The sequence below is a fragment of the Panicum virgatum genome, chromosome 6N (assembly GCF_016808335.1).
Source record: "Panicum virgatum strain AP13 chromosome 6N, P.virgatum_v5, whole genome shotgun sequence".
Taxonomy (NCBI): domain Eukaryota; kingdom Viridiplantae; phylum Streptophyta; class Magnoliopsida; order Poales; family Poaceae; genus Panicum; species Panicum virgatum.
In genome coordinates, this window is record NC_053150.1 from 38873372 (window position 1) to 38894484 (window position 21113).

The 21113-nt window shown below is 50.5% G+C and overlaps 3 protein-coding genes and 1 long non-coding RNA gene across 9 annotated transcripts; 2 read left to right on the plus strand and 2 right to left on the minus strand.

Moving 5' to 3' along the window:
- Positions 1-2685: 2685 nt before the first annotated feature.
- Positions 2686-7808, minus strand: LOC120678732. 3 transcript variants are annotated; one of them, XR_005676716.1, is made up of 5 exons: positions 6659-7808; positions 6261-6512; positions 5320-5491; positions 3256-3500; positions 2686-3120 (listed from the first exon to the last, which is right to left on the minus strand). XR_005676716.1 is itself a non-coding variant. In XM_039960048.1 (1 exon), the coding sequence occupies exon 1, from the start codon at positions 7764-7766 to the stop codon at positions 6660-6662; it is 1107 nt and encodes a 368-aa protein (XP_039815982.1). In that variant the 5' UTR covers positions 7767-7803; the 3' UTR covers positions 6446-6659. The 3 variants fall into 3 exon arrangements, 1 of the variants encoding a protein (XP_039815982.1); XR_005676715.1 differs by lacking the exon at positions 6261-6512 and having other exon boundaries at positions 6659-7807; XM_039960048.1 differs by lacking the exons at positions 2686-3120; positions 3256-3500; positions 5320-5491 and having other exon boundaries at positions 6446-7803.
- LOC120678733 (transcription factor MYB106-like) lies at positions 2958-5011 on the plus strand. Of its 2 annotated transcripts, none has more exons than XM_039960049.1 (3): positions 2958-3132; positions 3209-3338; positions 3897-5011. In XM_039960049.1, exons 1-3 carry the CDS (start codon positions 3000-3002, stop codon positions 4702-4704), a joined length of 1071 nt encoding a protein of 356 aa, XP_039815983.1. In that variant the 5' UTR covers positions 2958-2999; the 3' UTR covers positions 4705-5011. The 2 variants fall into 2 exon arrangements, with proteins under 2 accessions (XP_039815983.1, XP_039815985.1); XM_039960051.1 differs by having other exon boundaries at positions 2985-3132; positions 3217-3338.
- A 921-nt stretch (positions 7809-8729) lies between the features above and the next one.
- Positions 8730-12337, plus strand: LOC120678735. 2 transcript variants are annotated; one of them, XR_005676717.1, is made up of 2 exons: positions 8730-8889; positions 12036-12337. It is a non-coding gene; the product is annotated as an uncharacterized LOC120678735 (long non-coding RNA). The 2 variants fall into 2 exon arrangements; XR_005676718.1 differs by lacking the exon at positions 12036-12337 and adding an exon at positions 11509-11868 and having other exon boundaries at positions 8740-8889.
- A 2058-nt stretch (positions 12338-14395) lies between these two features.
- Positions 14396-15728, minus strand: LOC120678737 (2-hydroxy-palmitic acid dioxygenase MPO1-like). 2 transcript variants are annotated; one of them, XR_005676720.1, is made up of 4 exons: positions 15194-15728; positions 14965-15033; positions 14661-14849; positions 14396-14629 (listed from the first exon to the last, which is right to left on the minus strand). XR_005676720.1 is itself a non-coding variant. In XM_039960056.1 (3 exons), the coding sequence occupies exons 1-3, from the start codon at positions 15587-15589 to the stop codon at positions 14733-14735; spliced, it is 582 nt and encodes a 193-aa protein (XP_039815990.1). In that variant the 5' UTR covers positions 15590-15728; the 3' UTR covers positions 14396-14732. The 2 variants fall into 2 exon arrangements, 1 of the variants encoding a protein (XP_039815990.1); XM_039960056.1 differs by having other exon boundaries at positions 14396-14849.
- Positions 15729-21113: the final 5385 nt, after the last annotated feature.

Sequence of the window (21113 nt, forward strand, 5' to 3'; positions counted from 1 at the left end):
TTTAGCGGGACTGAACTCCAGACGGTCCGCTATAGGAGGGCGGACGGTCCGCCGTTGAAACTTGAAACTTGTCCAGAGACGATGTCTCTGGTGGGGTTCGCAGAATTTAGCTGCGGACGGTCCGCTATTGGAGAGCGGACAGTCCGCAGTAGAGTTTAGTATTTTGTCCAGAGACGTTGCCGTCTCTGGTGAATTGGATACGTGAACTGCGGACGGTCCACCAAGGGGGGCCGGACAGTCCACAGGTAGGATTGGAAATTGTTCCAGAGACGTTGTTGTCTCTGGTGGGTTGGCGTAGGAGTATTGCGGACAGTCCGCTAAGGGTTAGTGGACAGTCCGCCATTTAGGTTGAAGTTTGTCCAGAGAGGTACTTAGTTCTGGCGTCGGTAGAGTAATACGGCGGACGGTTCGCCACTTGGGCGCGGACAGTCCGCAGGGTATTCCAGTTGAAGAAAAATCGTTACAATTTTGGGCTGCACTCATTTATTTCATATGCATACGTGTAGCATCCGCAGCTGAGGGCGCCATATTTGAGGTGATTGCGGCACTGCAGGAGCAGCCGGCACAAGCCCAGGAGGAGAGGTGTGAGCACCCGGCCCAAGGCCCGTCTGACCTCAGTTCTGTGCAGTAGCCCGAAGGCAAGCCCCGGTGCACATCCTATTAATTTAAATTATGACACCTATATATGTAGTTATTACTTATGCATTACGTTTAGGAGTTGTTTGAAACCTTAGTTGCATGAACCCTAGGTGTCCTTAAGTTGCACTAGTATCTATAGGACGATAGAAATGCTATGCTAGAAAGGGTTCGGTAGAAGTCGAGTAATTCTTGGTTTACTCGCGAGATATAGGAATTGTATTACGTTTCCAGATGAGAGTTACTAATTATGGGTGAAAGTTTTGGAATGAAAGAAAGAATAGAATATGAGACCGGGCGGGAGAAGCGTAGTTCCGCCTGTGTCGGTTAAGGACCGAGCCGTTGTTGGCCCTGCTGATCATGTTTGAACTGTACTAACCGCATGCCGGGAGTAGGAGGTAGTCGAAACCGGTAAGCCTAGTACTGTCTCTCTTCGAAAGTACAGAACTTCATCACCACCCCTTAGGGCGAGTCGAGTAGTCGCGGAGAAATGGGATGCATATGTTTACTTTTGGTGGTCTCTCGTTGAGCTCGGCTGACTATATGAAGGTGGGGCAGTTCTGTAGTTCGAGGCGGGGAGGGGAAGGGTTGGTGCGTGTGGTCCGACGGGGCATACGCGTGCCGTGTTGGTTAGATCCACCTTGCAAGGTTAAATCGAATCGATTCGCCGTCAGTCGCTCTCGGATATGAGCACCTTGGTCTCTGCGTCGCAGCGTAGTGTTGTGATGGAAAAAATGATTATACCCATGTTGATGAACCTATGAATTATTATTTATTGTTCCACAATGTTTGCTCTAATTTGGTTATGCAAATATTAGACTAGGTTAATTATATAGAACTTGGCTAAAATAAGGAAAGTAAGGAATTACCTTAGTCGCTGTTTTCTGCAAAATAACTACCAGCCAAAAGCTTTGCATGTCTAGATATGTGGGTTAAGTTATACCCACTGGTCGGGTAAGCCTTGCTGAGTATTAGTATACTCAGGGTTTGTTGCCACAATTATTTCAGGACACGCGGACGTAGACTTCTGTCCCTGCTGCGTCAAGTTCATTCGTCGGGACGCAGATGGATGGGAGGTTGTGGAGCCAGACGTTTAGTTAGGGATCTCCCTAGGGCACACTTTTGGTAGTTGTAGGCCCCTTCCCTCTAGACGAACCCGGATTTCAGTGATGCAGAGTTTGTAAATTATGTATTTACTCAAACTTGGTTTGTAAAACTTAAGGTAAAGTCATATGTATTTTTGTTGTATTTTCAAATATGTGTCGTGCTTGTACCATCTGCGCCCACCTTCGCGTTGGACTATCGGTGATGTTTCGATCGGGACGTGGGTTGAGAAAGGATCGCCAAATTAAACCGTTAAGCTAATGAGCCCGATGTGTTCAAATGACGGCCATTACGCTTAATTAGAGTTTTAATTTGGTGGTTCCGTCACAACAATCATATATGATATAGGCAAATGGGATTACTGAAAACGACTTCCATTCTAACTAAAGCTGCACCAGACTGATTGCATAGCTAAAAATACTTCGGTTCCAATTATAGCTGCTCACCAGAACTGCATAGTGATAGAGACTCGCCATGATGAAATCCTCATTCCGAATCATTTTTAGGCACTCCAAGATAATCATCGTATTGGTTCACATCAGACTATAAATCAAACTATAACTACCTCTCCACAAGATTAAATGACTGGTTTTTACCATTATATTTGTTAAGCAGCATGTCTATATTAGGCCCATGACCCATATTCGACTCTGTACATATACACATCCAGACTCTTCTTTCACTATCTTCAGTCATCTTCATCCACGGTAACATGGAATCAGAGCAGGTTCGATTAGGGTTGGGGTGAGGAAACATCCAAGCCCAAGTCCAAACGACTTTAAGGTTCCTCTCAATCAAACAATGTACCATAACCTTGACCCATCTCACCCGAAGAAATGAATCATTTCTTTGCCTTACCCCTACACCAACCTGGACTTGGTGTCACATATGGGGCCCAATCACCATGGAGTCATTGCGATTATTAATTCATGGGCCATAGTGAACTGGACCTCAGTGTTAAACTGACCCTCAAATGAAGGAAATTGTTTGTTACTGTATTCTTACGTTCAAGTAGATCAACAAGGACCTGTACGTCTACATGTACCTCGTAGCCAAACTGAAGCAAACCAACATAAGGACATTTATGTCATGATAAGACATGGAAAATTCAGTGTCATACCTCCTATCATGCTAATGATTTATAGTAGTAGCAGTGCATCTTGCCTTCTTCTCATCCTGCTCTATATATCCTCCAGCCCCTCTGCACTCAGCTCAGCTGTCAGCTTGAATTCAGAACGATAACACACCACACTGCTTTAATGGGGCGATCACCATGCTGTGAGAAGATTGGCCTGAAGAAAGGTCCATGGACGCCAGAGGAGGATCAGAAGCTGCTTGTCTACATTGAGGAGCACGGCCATGGGAGCTGGCGATCACTGCCTGCGAAGGCAGGTGAGTGTGGATAAACCTGAATCCCACCATCTTCCAAATGAACAAAGGTAGTGAGAACTCCACCAACATCCTCCAGGCTTGCAGAGGTGCGGGAAGAGCTGCAGATTGAGGTGGACAAACTACCTGAGGCCGGACATCAAGAGGGGCAAGTTCAGCTTGCAGGAAGAGCAGACCATCATCCAACTTCATGCTCTTCTTGGTAACAGGTGAGTACCAATGAAATTAGTCAGCTCCAGATTGTTGCAGTAGATGATATCCTCTGAAGTGTTCAGAGTATTAGCGATCCTTTTGCTGCAACACCATAAGTATCTTCTGTGACTTCTTTCTGCCAAGATGAAGTGCACTGTCTGTTCTTGTCAGACTGCTGCCTGCCATTTAGAGACAATTAACAAAGCATACACATCAACCATATTGAATTAGAAAGTGATGGTCAATGAAATAAAGGCACAATCCAGATTTTGGCATTTAAAACAAGAAAATTCTGAATTCTGAATGCTATCGTTTTAACTTAATAAAGATCTTCCTTTCTAGTGCATTTTCTGTGTGCAGCATCTGAGTGCACCAACTTATTCTGCTGCATGTACCAAGTTATGCCATGGCATCTGTACTATTTATGTCACCTCATGTCCCCTTCCATCAGTTTTTACATATTCATAAACCTCTTAATTTATGTACTCTAGTAAAGAATGTCGGCATATGCGATAGATGAAAACAAAATATCAATTTTAAATCACAATTTTGTTTTGTTTTCTGGAACTGTTCAGATGGTCGGCCATTGCAACACATCTACCAAAGCGCACAGACAATGAGATCAAGAACTACTGGAACACACACCTCAAGAAGAGGCTGGCCAAGATGGGGATCGACCCTGTCACCCACAAATCCATCAGTGGCACTCTCACCAGCACCGCAGATGACAAATCAGCTAAGGCAGCAGCAAGCCTCAGCCACATGGCTCAGTGGGAGAGCGCCCGCCTCGAGGCTGAGGCACGGCTGGCTCGAGAATCGAAGATGCGAATTGCAGCACCGACACCAACCTCACTCCATTCGCAGCAAACAAATGTCCCTGCCTCCACTGCTTCTCCATGCCTTGACGTGTTGCATGCATGGCAAGTTGCAAAGGTAGACCTGGATTCACCTACCTCCACACTGACGTTTACAGGGAGCAATAGTGGCATGCTGCCAACCCCCAGGACCAACAGACTAGAGGTATCGGAAAGCAAGTCTGCAATGTGGCAGAGGAGTGATGAGCTTGAGGGTGAAGAAAGCGATTGGCAGTTCTTCAGCAAGCACCAGCAAGTGCTGGGACTGGAAGGCAAGGAGAAGGAAGAGGACTTCATCGGCTGTGAGGAGGCGTGGTTCACAGGAATGGCTGGGGTTGGAGCTGGCTTCACAGGCATGCTGCTTGATGGATCCAATGAGCATGACGCATCAGAATGCTGGGGTGAGTCCAGCAATGGCCAAACTGATCACAGCAACCAAGCATCAGATGAGGATGACAAGAATTATTGGAATGGCGTCCTCGGGATGGTGAACTCAGAGCTGCCACCCCAGTCGCCCCCATTGGTCTAGAATAGTCACCTCCAGTTTTTTTTCAAGGGCTTCTGAGCAACACCTATTGGATCATCAAAAGTCAAAAGGGACGCAGAAAGAGCGCTACAAATAAATGCTACAACTGCTGCAACAGAATGAAGTTTTTTCTCCATGCATGTGAAAGTGAAATAATTAGCCATTGTGTGGATGCAGTAAATAAATTATAGTACTTTATGTCAGTTTATCTTTTGTTGGCCTAGTGCTGGAAATAACTGTATGATAGCCACCAGGACCCCAGCAGGGACACTATATTAATGACCCACGGACTTTACAGTTGTTAGTTCAACGCCCAAGTTGTCTTGTCTCCCCCTCTTTGGAATCCAAACTAGAATGATTAAACCAGCACTATTACCATAAGTTAGAGTATCACCTTAGTTCAAAAGTGGAGTTACAAGCAATTTCAGTAAATAAGGACACAGAAGTGCCTCAGCTAAAGTGCAGGGGCAAGAAAAGAGAGATATTTAAACTGTTTCGTGGGAGATTGAGAATAAACATTGTGATATATTGCCCCTGTTGATTTGTTATGGGGTTATGTAAAACTGGAAACATGTAGACACACCGACTGAACATGAAGGCAAAAGACAAAACACTGACCTCGCAACGAAGGAAGAAAGGACAACCATGACCCAGTTGAAATAACTATGCAACATTGCATTATTGAGACTACAGTACAGGTCCTTCCCTCTGCACATGGCCTCTCAAAACAGATCAACCTCTTGAGCCAGAGGAAGACTGTACCACTTTGTTCAACAGCTTCATTGGATCCCTGAAAACACTTAGTAGTCATCATAATTCTACAAAATTGCCCTTTTGCCTCAAGAACCACTGCAATTAGAATTCCATATTGCAGATTTCAATCAATACTTTTGATTGTGATAATTTTTTGTTTCAAATGTGCTTCTACTTTTACGAACTGACCATCTGTAATTTGAAGAAAGCGAGAAATACTGATGTGAACACAATGAAATTACATGTGATGTGAAATTCAGTATAGTGCAGGTCTTCTATGATCAACCAGACACTCTGCATGTCTATTGCTTTGTTCATGTGAGCAATTTTATAGAGGCATGAAGATTAACTAGCAATTGTATGAAAAGTATTAAGTGGTAATTTTGCATGAATTTGGAAGTACATGTCCTACAGTGTTCAAAACAGCAGGACAGCACTATACCAACTTATATGTTAAGAAAAATCAAAACGCAAAAGTACCTACAATCGATCAGTTGCATAGAATGTAATTCACCTTTTTTTTAAAAAGAAAATACACCCGGCTTACATCTAAATTCTTTGCTAATCGTCCATGGAAAATAGAAGACATAATCAAATAAACTAAATAGCCAAAAAAGACTTAAGAAAAAGGTACATAAGGTGAAAAGTGACAACAGACACCTAGCTCATGGTGAATACCACAATGCACACAACCAAATGATGTTAGTTTTTCTACCAAAATAGGAGTATGGTTAGTGCACGAGGAAAAAAATAACATTAGAAACTAGAAGTTGGTGCACTAATTTTAGCTGCCACAAAAACCGTACCTTATATACGAAAAACTGTGGGTACAGATTAAGACACTTTCAGTTGAACTAACTACTACCCATAGTAGTAGTCGCCAGAAATCCGCGAGCGCTTCAACCACACTGCTTGCATATGCTACAAGTTCACATGATGTAAAAATTCCTTTTCTTTTTCAGGCTTTCAAGGTGGAACGTCACCATTAATGTGAAAAAACATCAGCTACGAGCTATTGCATCTGGTGCAAAAGAGCCAGCAGAAACTAAGGGTACAACCTGTTGAATAAAGTCAATGCTGTTATGGAAATCATTCATGCACAACCCAAGGTGGGAGTTTCTAATCTAACAAAATTTTGTCTGAAGTGAATTGAACACCCCCAGAAGGGCCAGAACAGCTCCACATGTACATCCCTCGACCTCACCTTACATGAGAACAGCATCACACTTCTCGAATTTCTGAAGAGCCTGGCCCTCTGAATACGCCATCCCGATCGAAGCCTCGCCATCCCCCCCAACACCCATGTAATACAGTCTCCAGTCATAGGCCCCATCCATTTGCACCAAGTACGGTGAACCAACCCCAGCACCATCCCACCCTTCGTCCTCCTCAGACGGGCACAGCACTGGCATCTCGCTGGACCGCCTCCAGCCTTTCAAGCCGTCCTCCGACACGGCCATTCCAATGCTCACCCTCCCATCCGCATCAACACCCTCATACACCATGACATACCGCCCGGCGGCACGGTCACGGACAACGTGTCCGTGCCGCACCCCGCACTCATCAAACGATCCAGCACGGCCCCCCTCGAGCACCTTCCCCATCTTGGTCCACCGGATGCCATCCCTGGATCTCGCCAGACCGATCGCGTGCTGCTGCGACATTTCATCGAACGAGTGGTAGTACATCCGCAGGTCCCCGTCTGCGTGCATCACCACCTTGGGCGCGGCAATGCAGCGCGCCTCCCACCCGCGGGGTTCCACCCCCTCCTCCCCGACGCCGAGCAGCGCGCCGGTGTGGTGGGCCCCCTCGATGCGCGCCCAGTTGCGGCCGTCCTGGCTGATGGCGAGCCCGGGCAGCACGGGGACGTCCGCGGCGGGGAACGCGGAGCCGAACCGCCCGTCGGTGGAGCCCGCGTAGTAGAGCCAGTAGACCGCGGAGGACGGGAAGCGGCGCGAGGACGCGGCGGGGCCGGAGATGAGGAGGACGTCGGAGGGGCGGACGGCGGCGGTGTCGAACGCCCACCAGTCCTCGGAGGGCAGCAGCGGGTCCGGGGAGACGGGAGCGCTCCAGCGGAGCCCGTCCTGGGAGGTGGCGAGCGCCACGCGCGCGCCGGACTGGTGCCAGAGGAGCCACCCGCCGCCGTCTGGGGCGCGCTTGACGACGGGGGAGCCCGCGCCGCGGAGGAGGAGGCCGCGGGCCGCGGCCCCGGCGGCGGCGGCGGAGGTGTGCTGGGTCGGGGCGTGGCAGCGGAGAGGGCCGGGGGCGAGCAGGCGGCCCGGCGGCGAGGGGACGAGGGCGGCGGGGAGCATGGCGATTGGCGGGCGGGGTGAAGCCGTGCCGCGTTGCAGGAGTAGGAGGGCTTTGGGTGGGACGCTTTGCCGCTTGGAAGTTGGAACCTTCAACCTCGTGCATCGTTTCGGTTGGCACTAGGCGCCTTCGGCCTCTGATAGCGGACTCCACAAAATACGCCATCGGAGCATCTCGGACTCCGCAATCTTTGACTCCTCAATCTCGAACATCAGTTTTGTCGCATTGCTTAGTAGTTTAGGTTAGGAAATTTTATCACAACTTTCACTTTCTTTTCTCATATCATTGCTTGACTCATGATGTTGCCAGTAGCCAGTCTGAGTGCACACAGCACACTATCTGCACTCTTGGACATGACTCAAAATACTATGAGTCTATTTTTCAAATTGCTTAGAAGAAAAATGTCAGTTAAGAATATTGGATAAGCATTGGCTTGCACATTACCAACCAATTTAGGGCATGTTTGGATCCACCTAGCTAATCCATTAGCTGGCTAGCTCAAATTAGTTGGGCTGAGCCAGTTAATTGGATAGTTACTATCAGGTACATAGAAAGACTTAGCTAAGCATTATTAGCTAAATCTCGTTTGGATCCACTACAGTTAAAAATTAGTTAACTGCCAATTAGCACTGATGAGTTCAAATAAATTCTCATCAGTCCATCGCACAATGGGTGCCTCATATCATATGGCCTTGTAAACATGAAATCCACCAACTCACCATGGCTAACACGGCACATATCATCAGCATGCTTCTTTTCCTTGTCTGTTTCTTTTTCCTGTGAGCTCTACTCAACTGATTCCAGTTCAATCTGCTAGTGGTATGGGCCGAAACCAGTCTTTGTGGTTTGTTTTTTTTCTGTTTGGGCTGACTTGGTTTGGTGATAATCGGGCTCAGATATCTTGTGGGCTGGTTTGGTTGGGATTGGCAATTTAGGTGGGTCGGTTTGGGTTGGTCTGGTTTGTCGTGGATCCCGGTCGCCCTTATCCGCTCCGCTCGTCATCAGCGGCGGCGATGGCGACGCAGCAGCAGCTTCTGTCGTTCGCTCATGGGGGCTCGATCGGCGACGCTGGCACCTGGGTGCTCGCATCGTTGCACCCCCGTCTGGTTGTCCATGATCCGCGAGGTACTCCTCCCCTTCTCTCATGGCTCCTCCTCCCCTTCTCTGCTTCTCCCATGTCGCTCCGACTGTCACGACCCCAAATTTATCGGACGGTCCGGTTCTAGGCCCGGATGGTCTGCCCGGTGCTCTGCTCCGGCGTGCAGTGCCCGCATCGCGGCGTGCCTCGTGTCAGACATTGCCGCCGGCAATCCTCGTTCCACGTGCCGGCCATCCTCACTCTGCAGACGTCCTTATCCGCTATCTCGCCGCCGGCCTTATTCCCGGTGGAGTGCCATGTTCCTCTTCGCCTTTTCTTCTTCCTCGATCTCGAGCCGAGCAGTCGTGCCGCCGCCGCCCCGTCTGTCCCTGGCCGCGCCTCTCTCCGATTCCTCGCGCCCAAGCGTTCCTTTCCTCTTCCTCCACCCCTGCCATTCCTCCTCAAGCCCGGCCGAGCCCTACCCCGGCCGGAATCCATCTCGCAACGGCCGGCCGCCATTGACGCCGCCGCGAGGAGCTTCGTCGGCCGCCATCGATTCGCCCGTTCCGGTGAAGCTTCTCGTCGATTCCTTGCATGGGGAGCACCCCCTCGTCGTCCTCGACCCATTCCCCTCTTCACCCGGCTCCCTCCCCTTCCGCAGGGCCTCCCCGGCGGAGCTCGCCGTCCGCCGCCGCCCGCTGCCGTCGCGCCGCCTTCCCGTCGCTTTTCCTCGCCGTCCGCTTGCGAGGTGAGCTATGCCTCGCCCTAGAACACGCCATGCCCCTGCCCCTTGCCCCGCTCTGGCTCCGCTTCGCCGGCGCCGCCGTCGTCGCGCACGGCGTGCGCGCGCGCGACGCGCCACGCGTGCTGTGGCCGCGTCCACGCCGCGGTCAAGGCCCGACCTTGCCTTGACCCGGCCTGGGTAGGGCGCCTGCCCATGGGGCCCACCGGTCGGCCTCTGGCCTGACGGGTGTGGCCGGATCCGGGTGCACCTAGCAATTTTGCTAGGGTTTCGTTAGGTTTTATTTGTCTGCAATCTTGTAAAATCCATAGAAATTCGTGTGTAGCTTAGAAAAATATGAAACTTATTTTGTTGGATTCCTCTAGCTGAGATATACTTAGGAAAAATGTTGTTTTGTATGTTTCACTGCTATTTGTTAGGGTTTTAGTCTGTTTCCGTTTAATCTATCTGAAAATGGTTTAGGGTAGAACTTCTTGCTAGAAAGTGATAAAATGGCAAAAACCAGTTTTGTTAGCCTTGAGTTCATGCCTAGTTTCTATGATAATTTTCTTAGTTTTGTTTAGTTAAGTTTGCAAGCCTTTTCTGAATTTACTTGCTTAGAGTGGCTGAAAATTGATCTATTTATGATTAATTATAGAAAAATCCTTTTACTGCAAATCCAATTTTTTTGAGTTCCTTGTAACGTTCTCTGCATGTTCATTTTAAATGGTGATTTATGCTTGCTGTATATGTTCATTTCTTGATTCTTGCATCGCATTCATGCATTATAGTGACCGAGCCGTCGGAGGTCGAACCCGTGGAGCCCACCGAGTCCGTTGAGCCTGTACCCGGAGTCCAGTTCGTGGTCGAGTCTGAAGTTAACCCAGGCAAACAGCTAAGCATAATTCCTTGCACCTATCTAATTTGACTAGCTTAGTTATCTCACTTGGGTAATGTTGGGTTATATATATTATGTATGTATTACATTCTTGTACCTACTTTGATGCACTATCCTTCCTTGAATTGTTCAATCATGTCCTTGCCACACATTAGTCAGTTACTCACTTAACTTGACTAGATGCTGAGCTATGCTTAGAATAATCTTTTCGCTTACTACAAAGGATAGTTGGAGTATGACACTTACCGGTTACCCTTGATCGCACTGGTTCGGTTTAGTGGTAAGGGTTTGGTAGTATCGAGATTCGAGCGGAATGGTAGAGCCTAGAGAATGAAGTCACATGGGCATAGTCCGCTTGGATCAATTAAGGACCGAGTGGACGACATCGGTTTTGAGCACCTTTCCGTGCCACCACATATCCAATATAATGGTACGGATGAGCCAATTAACTTCTTTGACTTGATCATTAGGGCCCGGTCCCAGATATGTGGCCAAGGGCTATGCAGGGAGGCTTAGTGTGTCCCCGGGTGGAACTATGTGTAGAAAAGTTTAGAGATGTTCCCGGTGGAACTAAGTCTCCACGCGCAAGCTGGGCGTACCCTCAACGGTTGAGCCTTGTTGGGAACGATTGACGCGAGTACTCTCTTATCCAACTTTAGCGGGTTGGGTGAGTCGCATGGTCCTTGCGTCGTGTGGGTAAAGTAGTACACCCTTGCAAGGTTATAATCAATTCGAATTGCCGCGCTCTCGGTTATGAGCAAGCTCATTATCCCATGAACTCCTCGTAGAAATTCGGTTACGGTGGAAATGGTTCATGACACCTCTGTGTCACTTTATATGTTATACTCGTAACTAACTAAAATTTAATGGGGGTTTGGGCAATATTAATTAATTGTGATAGGTGATAGTGTAGAGAGCTAGTGCTGATGCAATAATTACTTAACCTTAAAGTTTTTACTTGAGCCATTGCATGATCCTTGTTTATTCAATCGTGTATGTCTTGTGAGTACCTTTTGTACTCAGGTTGCTTTCTAAACCTAGTTGCAGGTGAGCCGGAAGTGGTGTTCGGCCACTTCTACCCTGCCGATCCAAATGCGGTGGGAGTAGGTCGTTGTGGCTGTGATGATGTCCTTGAGCAAGGCATCATTATTTTAGTATGTATTTATCGTAATCGAGCTTCGTGAGAGCATGTAAATGCAATAAACTTTATGTTTCTGTTTAATATGACTTTCGTGAGCCCAAGGCTTGTAATAGAAGTTAGTTGAACCCTCCTATATCGAACTTGTAATATTAAGTGTGTAAAATTGCTCTTTGTGGATCATCGGCAATGTACGTGCTTGTATAACGGTACGTGTGCTTAATCCTGTGCATGTGGCAAACACGTACCGGGATTTTCGGGTTTGCTCTCGTTCTAGATGAATTGTGTTGATTAAGTGCCTCTAAGGTGTGGATTAGCACGTGGCGTGTCGAGAGACGGACACGTGCTAGCCCTCTTCTTGAAAAAATAATCAATAGTTTCACCTAAACCGAGTGCAAATTGAGTGTTTCTCACACCGACCCTTCCCGGTGTGCAGGTGGTCGGCGCAAAGGCGTAGCCTGTCGATAAGGAGGATGAGGTCGGCGACCAGTGGCAGCGCAGAGTGTTTGGCAGCCACTCGCAGACCCAAACTGACGAGGCTTCGGTGTGCAAGTGTTTGCTGGCAGTGTAGCTGTGTAGTGTTGGAACCAGCTAATATATATGGCTCGGTTTAGGTTTGGTTTGAAACAACAAACAATTTGGTTTGGCTCAGTTTTTGAGGCATGTAGTTTGGAGTGGTGGTGTTGGATCAGTGAACAAAGTAATAAATAATTTGATGTGGTTATGGTCCGGATCTCACACCATTAGCAGGTTGAATTCCAGTAAAGATTTTTGTTTTTCCTAATCTGATCAGCTGCTTTGGCGAATATTTCAGTAGGGTATGGCCACTGCAAAGTTTGAGTGAAGTCTCCAATGTTTCTCAGGGAAACTAACTCTGGAGGCTCCAACCGTTTGCAACAACCTGCTGTCAACCTCAAGCGTAGATCATGGTCATCTTCGCTGTATCTCAAGAAAAAATGACAATTTTTTCCTAGCAGTGAAAACTTGGTCGATGTAATTTCCAATTTCTTAGAACATCTCCAGCCCAGACTCTTATTTGGGCCTCTACTCTAAATTTTGAGAGTCTAGAGAGAAAATAAACTCCAACAGGAATTCTAAATGAGCTGCTATTTTAAATGGGCTCTCAAATTACCATCCAAGTCCCTAGGAATAGGAGGGTCCGATCCAGCCTCCCATCCCTCCCGTGCACACGCCGCCGCCGCCGCCGCTGCCACTGCTCCTGCGCACCGCCGCCGCCGACTAGGCCAACAGCACCATCCTAGCTCCACACCGCCTCCGTCGACCAGGCTCGCAGCGTTGTTCTCGCTCCTCCGCGCTGCCGCCACAGGCCAGGCTCGAGGTGTCGCCCTGGTCCTTGCGCCATGGTGGCGAGCTCGGGCCTGCGCGAGGGCGGATCTGGCGAGGAACTCCGTGGAGACGAGGATCGCGCAGAGGAAGACGACAAAGACCCGCGTAGAGGACCGGCGCAGCAGGGGCCGTGATGGCGGCAACGACGAGGACTGGCGGCGCCCTGATGCTCCGTGGAGCCGCCAGGGGACGGGACCGGCGGCGCCACCCTTGCCCCTCCGCGCGTCTGCTGAGGGCCGGGTTGGCAGCGCTACCGCCGTGTCTGCGTGGCCGCCAGAGGATCCGCAGCTTTTCCTCTCTGGTGCGCCGCCTGGCAGCCTCCCATGCGCACCTCGTCTCGCCGGTGGTGGAGCTCCTGCCTGCCCAGCTGGCCCGATCTGCCCGTGCCCGTGGAGGAGCTCCTGCCCGCACGAGGCGAAGCTCCGACGCGCTCGGCCGGATCCGCCCGCGCTTGTGGCAGAGCTCCCGCCGGCCGACCGGCCGGAGCCGTCCGCGCCCGCGGCGGAGCTCCCGCCCGTGCGCCCGCGGCGGAGCTCCTGCCCACGCCGCTGGCCGGAGCCGCACGCGCACGCGGCGGAGCTCCTGCCCGCCTGCTCGGTCAGAGCAGCACCCCTACGCGGCGGATCTTGGGCTGTGGCAGAGGAGTGAGGTGGGGGAGAGAGAGAGCGGCGGATCTTGGAGGAGCACGCGCAGCGGGCGACTTGGAGGAGTGCTTTGGCGGGTGAGCTGGAGGAGTGCGCAGCAGCGAGCCGGGAAGCGCATCGGTGGGCGAGTTGGAGGAGTGTGCGGTGGTGGGCGAGTTGGAGAGCGCGCAGCGGCGGAAGAGCAGGAGCAGACTAGCGGTGCTGGAGAAAGGAGATATAGAGGTGTGCAAGAATGAAAAAAAAAGAGAAAGGAAAAATGATAAGACAATGACATGTGGGCCCTATATATCAATGAGAAGTAGGTGCTGAGAAACAGTAGCTACAGCTGGAGTTGAGTGTAAAACTGAAAGTCCCTAAGTAGGAGGAGTTCATACTTGACAAATTATGGGCTTTAAGTAGGGATCATTGCTGGAGTTGCTCTTATTTACACATTTTAATCCGTTAGTGTTATCGATGAACTGTCATCTATCTGACGGGTGTGGACTGTGAACTGTCTGATGGGCGGTAGCCGCCTGGCTTCATTGTTGGAACACCAGCAAGGTTATGCTTGCTTGCGAACTTGTAGTTGTAGAAGTGAGTAGTGACAACCTGCGGGTTGTGATTGTTTAATGTAAATGGATTGACCAGTGGGTTCCAACAAGATCAAGGCTGGGTTAGCATGGATTGGATTGGATACAACAAACCAATTGGGGATTATATACTTGAATAAGGATTGGATTCACTCCCTAACTTCACACGATTGGAGCAGGGTTGGTGCTGGATCCGGATCATGTACAACTCAAAAAAAAGACAATAGACCATCAACTCGACCTAAAACCAGCAACCACAGCAGCCAAATTGGGTTTGATTGTTCACAATATGTTCAATGAAATGCCTGGCAAAGATTCTTGGACGAATACGCAGAGCATCTAAAGCCACTATGTATCTTCTTCAAGCCAATATGTAAAATGAACACAACGCACATGGCTGCTATGCCCTGTTTAGTGTTTACCATTCTACAATGGTATGACAGACAAGTAGACAACAACACAGATGCTAATTGTTCAAAAAAAAAACACAGATGCTAAGCACCACCATGCTACATGTATAGATGATACAACTCGGGCGCAGAACCCGGTCGATCAAGACCAAATTATGATCAATCAGTTGATCTTCCTTTGCTCGAGCTCTCTGCTCTCCCTGAGATCCGCCTCCATCTTCTTGTCCACGTTCTTGCAGAACCCAGGGTATGGCTCGTAGCCAAACAGCTTGTTCAGTATCTGTGCACACAAAGAACCAGCAGAGACTGAAGAGTTAGCATAGCTCGAAGCAATTTCAGTTCAACGCATGCAGATGACTTAAGGATTAGCGCATGCGAATTGTGGTTGTGCTTGCCTGCAGGAAGATGAGGAATGGCTCCATCAAGAACACCTCAGGGAGCTCACTCACGGTCGGCCCCTTCTTCTGCAACAAAAAAAAAATGTACGAGAGAAATTAAACAAGCAGGATACCAGATCACACAGCAGCGGAGGCGTCGTCTAGATTCGCGAGAGCTTAATGACAGGGAACGGGTGGGGATGGCGGCGAGGGAGAGGTGTCGGATCGTGTGTGTTCCCGACCGTACCTCGAAGAGGCCGTGGCCGAGGAACTGCCAGGTCCAGCAGAAGAGCTGCGTGGCGAGGACGAGCCTCCAGGAGGCTGCGAAGCCGAGGCGGGCGGCGAGGGCGCGGCTGGCGGCCCAGGCGGCGAGGAAGAGCAGCCCCGCGAGCGCGCCGGCGCGGCGGTCGACGGCGAGGTAGGCGGCGGCGTAGGCGAGGGCGAGCGCGAGCGCGGGGTCGAGCGGCGGCGGCGGCGGCAGCGGCAGGAAGCGGAGGATGAGGAGGTTGGTGAAGAGGATGGGCCAGGTGAGCAGCGCGTGCGCCGCCGCGTTCACGGGGTGCCGGTGCTGCGACCGGAAGAAGGCGAACTGCGCCTCCAGGTCCAGCACCCCGCGCCGGCGCGCCGCCGTGGCGGCCCCCATGGGCGCCGGGGCTCCGGGAAATCTGGGATCGAGGGGGGCGGCGAGGCGGACGGATGTGAGACCCGTGAGGCTGATTGTGCTCTTCTTTTAATCGAGTGAGCCAAATCCTAAAGTCAGTCGTCGAACGGATCGGCATTGTTTTCACATGACATCTAAATTACTTATATAGCCATACATACATATTCAAAATGAACATCTTATGTTTAACCCGTGAGACCCGTGAGGCTGATGGTGCTCTTCTTTTCACGTGACGTTGAACCCGGTGAGTAAACCAGGTCACGAATCACTTCATCTTATGTTTAAGAAGATGTTTCTTGTGAATTGCGAATTGTGATCGTATCGTACGTGTGAACACATGAACATGTGCGCGGATCTTCATTTAGGTAGTGTTTGGTTGAGGAGGCAAGTGGGATAGAGCCGTCCCGTTACTCGTTTGGTTGAAGAGTGTGAGAATGGAGCGGCTCCCAGGCAAGAATATTCCTCCAATATGCTGCACCGCTCCATCCCAAAAAATCCGACCGAACGCATCCATCCCATTTGAACGGCGTCAACTCTCCGTCTCTTCTACCTTGCTCCAACGTGCTCGTAGGTGGCGCAGCTCGACGGCGGTAGGCAACACCTCCAAACTGCGGCGGCAGTTGCTGCTCGGTGAGGCAGCGGCAGCTCAGCAGTGCGGCCACTCAAACCAAAGGGTGAGTCGCTCCAATGATTCATCATGCCCGGGACAAGCGGCGTGGCGCAGCAGCTCCATCGATTCGAGGCCCCAGGCGAGCGGCATGGCGCGGAGCGGCGGCTCGCAGGCTGGAGCTCGCGGACGAGCAGCAAGGGTTGTGGCTGTGGGGAGCCATGGGTACGGCGGTGGAGCTATTGATGGATGGATGGGGGTGTTGTAGCTCGGAGGGACATAAGTGGTAGCAGCTCGACGAGGACAAGGGCGACCGGAGCTGGGGATGGTGCCAGCAAGGGCCATCTTAGATGGGCACGCTAGGAGCACGAGGGAGAGGCTAATCGAGAATGCTGCAGGGAAGAAGACATTGGGTGGGTGGCTGACATACGGGACCCATAAACGAAGGCTAACGGAGTGGAAATAATCTGTCATTCCATTACTTCTCATCCCTCCCACCAAACAATAAATGGAACAACTCCATCCCTCCAACCAAACAGATGCATAGGAACCATTCCATCCTTAGAATCAGGGATGGAGCCACTCCATTCTATCACTCTCCAACCAAACACACCCTTAGTACTCTCGCTGTCGGTGCAGTGCGCCCCTCCGCACTTGCAACCGCTCGCTACCTAGCGTAGGCGTACGGGGTGAATCGTATGGCTAGAGTAGAAGATGGCTGTAACACACAAGTGTTAATCCCTTGCAATTAAAATTAACTATATAATTAATAAGGTCATTAGCATTAAGTTTGCATGAATAAACCATCAACTAAATGTTTCAAGTATTTTTAACCTATATATCGATAAATTCTATTTTAAAAACACTATGGTTTGTAAGTAAATATAGAAATTTGAATTCGCAAAAAAACCTTTGAACAAATATATGATCATCAATCACTGAACCAATTTGGGAAATTCAAGTGTAACCGAAAATTTTGTCAAAATTGGCTTCACCCGGCCAAAACCGGTGCCACCGGTTTTGAAATCCGGTGCCACCGGATTTCACTGCCGGTCTGCAGTGCATGGCACGCATCTTGGCGTCCGCGCGTCGAGCGCCGGTGCCGGCGAGCTGCCTGTGCTGGGTTGGGCCCCGTTCGCCCTCCCTCGCCTTCCTTATCCCCATGCGCCGTCGTCCTCGATTTGCCTTTTTCTTCTTCTTCTTCCTCCCGTGCCCTGGCGAGCTAAGCCGCCCCCACCGCCGCCCCGACTGTCTCCGGCCGCTGTTCTTCAATTCCTCCCACGAGCACCTGCCACACCACATCCTCCACCCATCCATGAGCCCATTTGAGCGGTTCACCGGCCAAAATCGGCTCCCCCACGGCCGCCACCGCATGAAGCTCCGCCTCACGCGTCGATCTCCATTCTCCGGTCTTTGCCGCACCAACTGAGCATGGGGTAAGCATCACGGCATCCCCCTCGACCTTCCCGAGCCCTCCCTTCTTCCGATCTGGGCGCAGCGCGCCAAGTTGTGCGCCGCATGACGAAACCGGTGCCACCGATTTTGGAAAACCAGTACCACTGGTTTTGGTTTGACCGGTGCCTGAAACCAGTGCCACCGGTTTTAGCCGGGCCGGTGCCAAAACCGGTACCGCCGGTTTTAGTAATCCGGTGCCACTGGTTTGTTCTGTCCAGAGACTCCGGCCATGCATCTGGATACTCCGGGTGTTGTGGTCCAGATACTCTGGGTATCTGTCCAGATACTCTGGGTTTTGGGCAATTTTTATGGAATGAAAGCAGTTTGTATAGGTCATTAGTAGTATACTCGGTCAACCACTATTTTAAACTACAAATCATATATGCATTTTCTCATAGCATATGCACACGTGTAGCAGCCGCGGCAGAGGAGGTGGTGTATGAGGTGGTTGCGGAGCCACAGGAGCCGCTAGAGCAGGCCCAGCAGGAGGAGAGGCGTGAGACCCCGGCCCAAGACCCAGAGCACCCCAGTGCAGAGCAGCAACCCGAAGGCAAGCCCCGGTGCATGTCCTATTATTTTAAATTATGACTCACTATATATATGTTTATTTACTACTTGTGCATTACGTTTTAGAAATTATTTGGAACCCTAGTTGCATGATCCCTAGGTTTTCTTGAGTTTATACTAGTATGTATAGGTCGATAGCGATGCCATGCTTAATAGGTCTCAGTAGAAGCCGAGTGATTTCTTGTCACTCGCGAGATATAAGATATTATAGAAGTCGAGTAATTGCCGGTTACTCGCGAGACGTATAATTATCTTTATACTTCAGTATTTGAGATATGGAATGCAAATATGGAAATGATGGAAACTTGAGACCGAACGGAGAATGATGATGATATATAGGTATGGCAGCAGGACAGAGTTTCTGTGTGTCTTAGTCCGTCTGTGTCAATTAAGGACCGGTCGTTGTCGGCAGTGCTGATCGGGGATTGAACTGTACTAACCGCATGCCGGGAGTAGGAGGTAGTCGAAACTGGTAAGCCGAGTACTACCCCACGTCGAAAGTACAGAACTTCTACCCACCCCTTAGGGCAGTCGAGTGGCCGCGGAGAATTGGGATGCATGTGTTTATTTTTGGTGGTCTCTCGTAGGGCTTGGCTGACTATACGCAAGTGGGGCGGTTCTGTAGTTCGAGGCGCGGAGGGGAATGGTTGGCTCGTATAGTCCGACGGGGCCAATACGTGTCGTGTTGGTTAGGTCCACCTTGCAAGGTTAAATCGGATCGATTCGCCGTGTCTCGCGGATACAAGGGTCTTGGTCTCTTTGTCGCCTCGTAGTAATGAGATGGAATATAAAAGATATATGATGATGATTATTTTGAATTATTATTTAATGCTCCACCATGTTTGCTCTAATTGTTATGCAAATGTTAGCTGATGGTTAGATTAAAGATAATTTTGAGCTAAAATATTGAAAATAAGGACTCACTTTTAGCTGTTTTTCCGCAAAGCAAACCAACAGCCAAAATTCTTGTATGTCTAAATATGTGGGCTAAGTATACCCATAGTCGGATAAGTCTTACTGAATATTAGTATACTCAGGGTTTGTTGTTTACCCTGTTTCAGATATAGAAGCTAACCAGAATTAACATCGGTGGGTTCGATGTGACGTCCTCACGTTTTCGTAGTTGTCGTTTTGTTTTACTAGTTCTCAGTCAAACTCCCTTCTCTCAGGTTGTATTCACTTCCCCTGCTCTCAATTATTGTAAATAAATTCTAAATTTGTAGATATTTTTGTAAATTTTTATGTTGTTATCTATATTTGTGAAATTATATCATGCTGGTACTGTCTGCGCTCGTCATCATGCGAGACTACTGGTGATGTTTCGATCGGCCTATGGGTTGGAAACAGACTGTCATGTTACACTTAATTAAGCTAATGCGCCTGATGTATTCAGATGATGGCCATTATGCTTAATTAAGCCATTTAATTTGGCGGTTCTGTCACAATGGCGCGTCGCGTCGCGTTAACGCGGCGTCATCGACTGGTCCTGCCCATTTCACGCCGTGCCGTTGCACTCCGAACTGTGGCTGCTCGTGTGAACATATTCTTCGCGAGCACTATTGCCTCGGTTTGGGTTGAAGTGGTCATGGTCAACCCAACAGTGGCATTGGCGGAGACCGATTGGCTCCGGAGTCCAGCCGATTGATTCGAACAGGATCGATATCGAGCTCCAGGGGCGGTCGCGCGGCACGGCGGCGGGTGCGCGGCCCTCGAGCTCCGGCCATGGCGCGCAGCCCAGCTTGAGCTCGAGCTCCCTCGCCAGTGCGCCCCATCTCTGGCCTCCCTCGCTCCTCTCTCCCTCCGCCACCGCGTCCCTCCTCCCCGACGGCCTCCGCTGCTCCCCCGCGGGCCACGGCAACTCCCCACCGGCGGTCTCTGCACGGCGGTTCCCTCCCCACTGGCGGCTCCCTCCCCACCGGCGGTTCCCTCCACCCGATGGCTCCCTCCCCGGTGGCCCTCTGCACGGCGGCGGACGCCTGGGACGGCGGCCCTTTGCACGGCGGCGCTCGCGTGCCCCTGTGTGGAGGCCGCGCGGGGCCATGGCGGAGCAGAGGCCGCGGCCCCGGAGCTCCCTCCCGGCCGGATCCGCGCGGGCCACGGCCAAATCAGGGGCGGAGTGCGGCGGCTCAACCTTAGGCCATGGAGGTCCGGCGGCGGCGGCGGCTCGAGCAGAGATCCGGCAGGCCCTCTCTCTCTCCCTTCCTGCTACGGTGCGGCGGCCCTCTCTCTCTCCAGTCTTCCTCCTCGCCGGCCGCCTCCGTTCGTCGGTCCGCCGCTCGCCACGCCTCCGCCTCTGCCTCCGTCCCGCGCGCCAGAGCAGCCGCGGCGCCTCCGGATTTGCGTTGGAGGAGAGAGGGAATCCATTTTTACCTCACCTCTCTCCTCACAATGCAAAATGCATGCTGCGATGCCTTATCTGTTAGAGATGAGTTTCGTGCGGCACAGTGCCCGCCGAGATGCAAAAATGGCTTTGCATCGCGCTGCTGAAGTCAGTATTAGCACGACGCTCTAACCAACTGAGCTAATAGACCGCTTTGAGAATTCTGCACGCGTTTATTTTATAACACTTTTTGTTCTGTCCGTCTCACCACAATTCCGTTGACCGGTCAACCAGTCCCCTAGCAAATGTTGCTATTCCCCACTCTCCCTTTGCTGCTGTCAATGGATGGAGGCGAGTACGTGATGCTAGTTTCTTTGATTTATTTGCTGTATTTTGGATGCTGGATGCTGATTCAAATATTTGGTTGCTAGAGTTGAGTCGTTGCTTAGTGCTGTTTGCAACACAACCATTGGACATATCCGTTGCGATTTAAATCACTCAACTTACAGCCGTTGCAAAAATAGTACCAGATACAAAAGAAAATAAAACTAATTTGA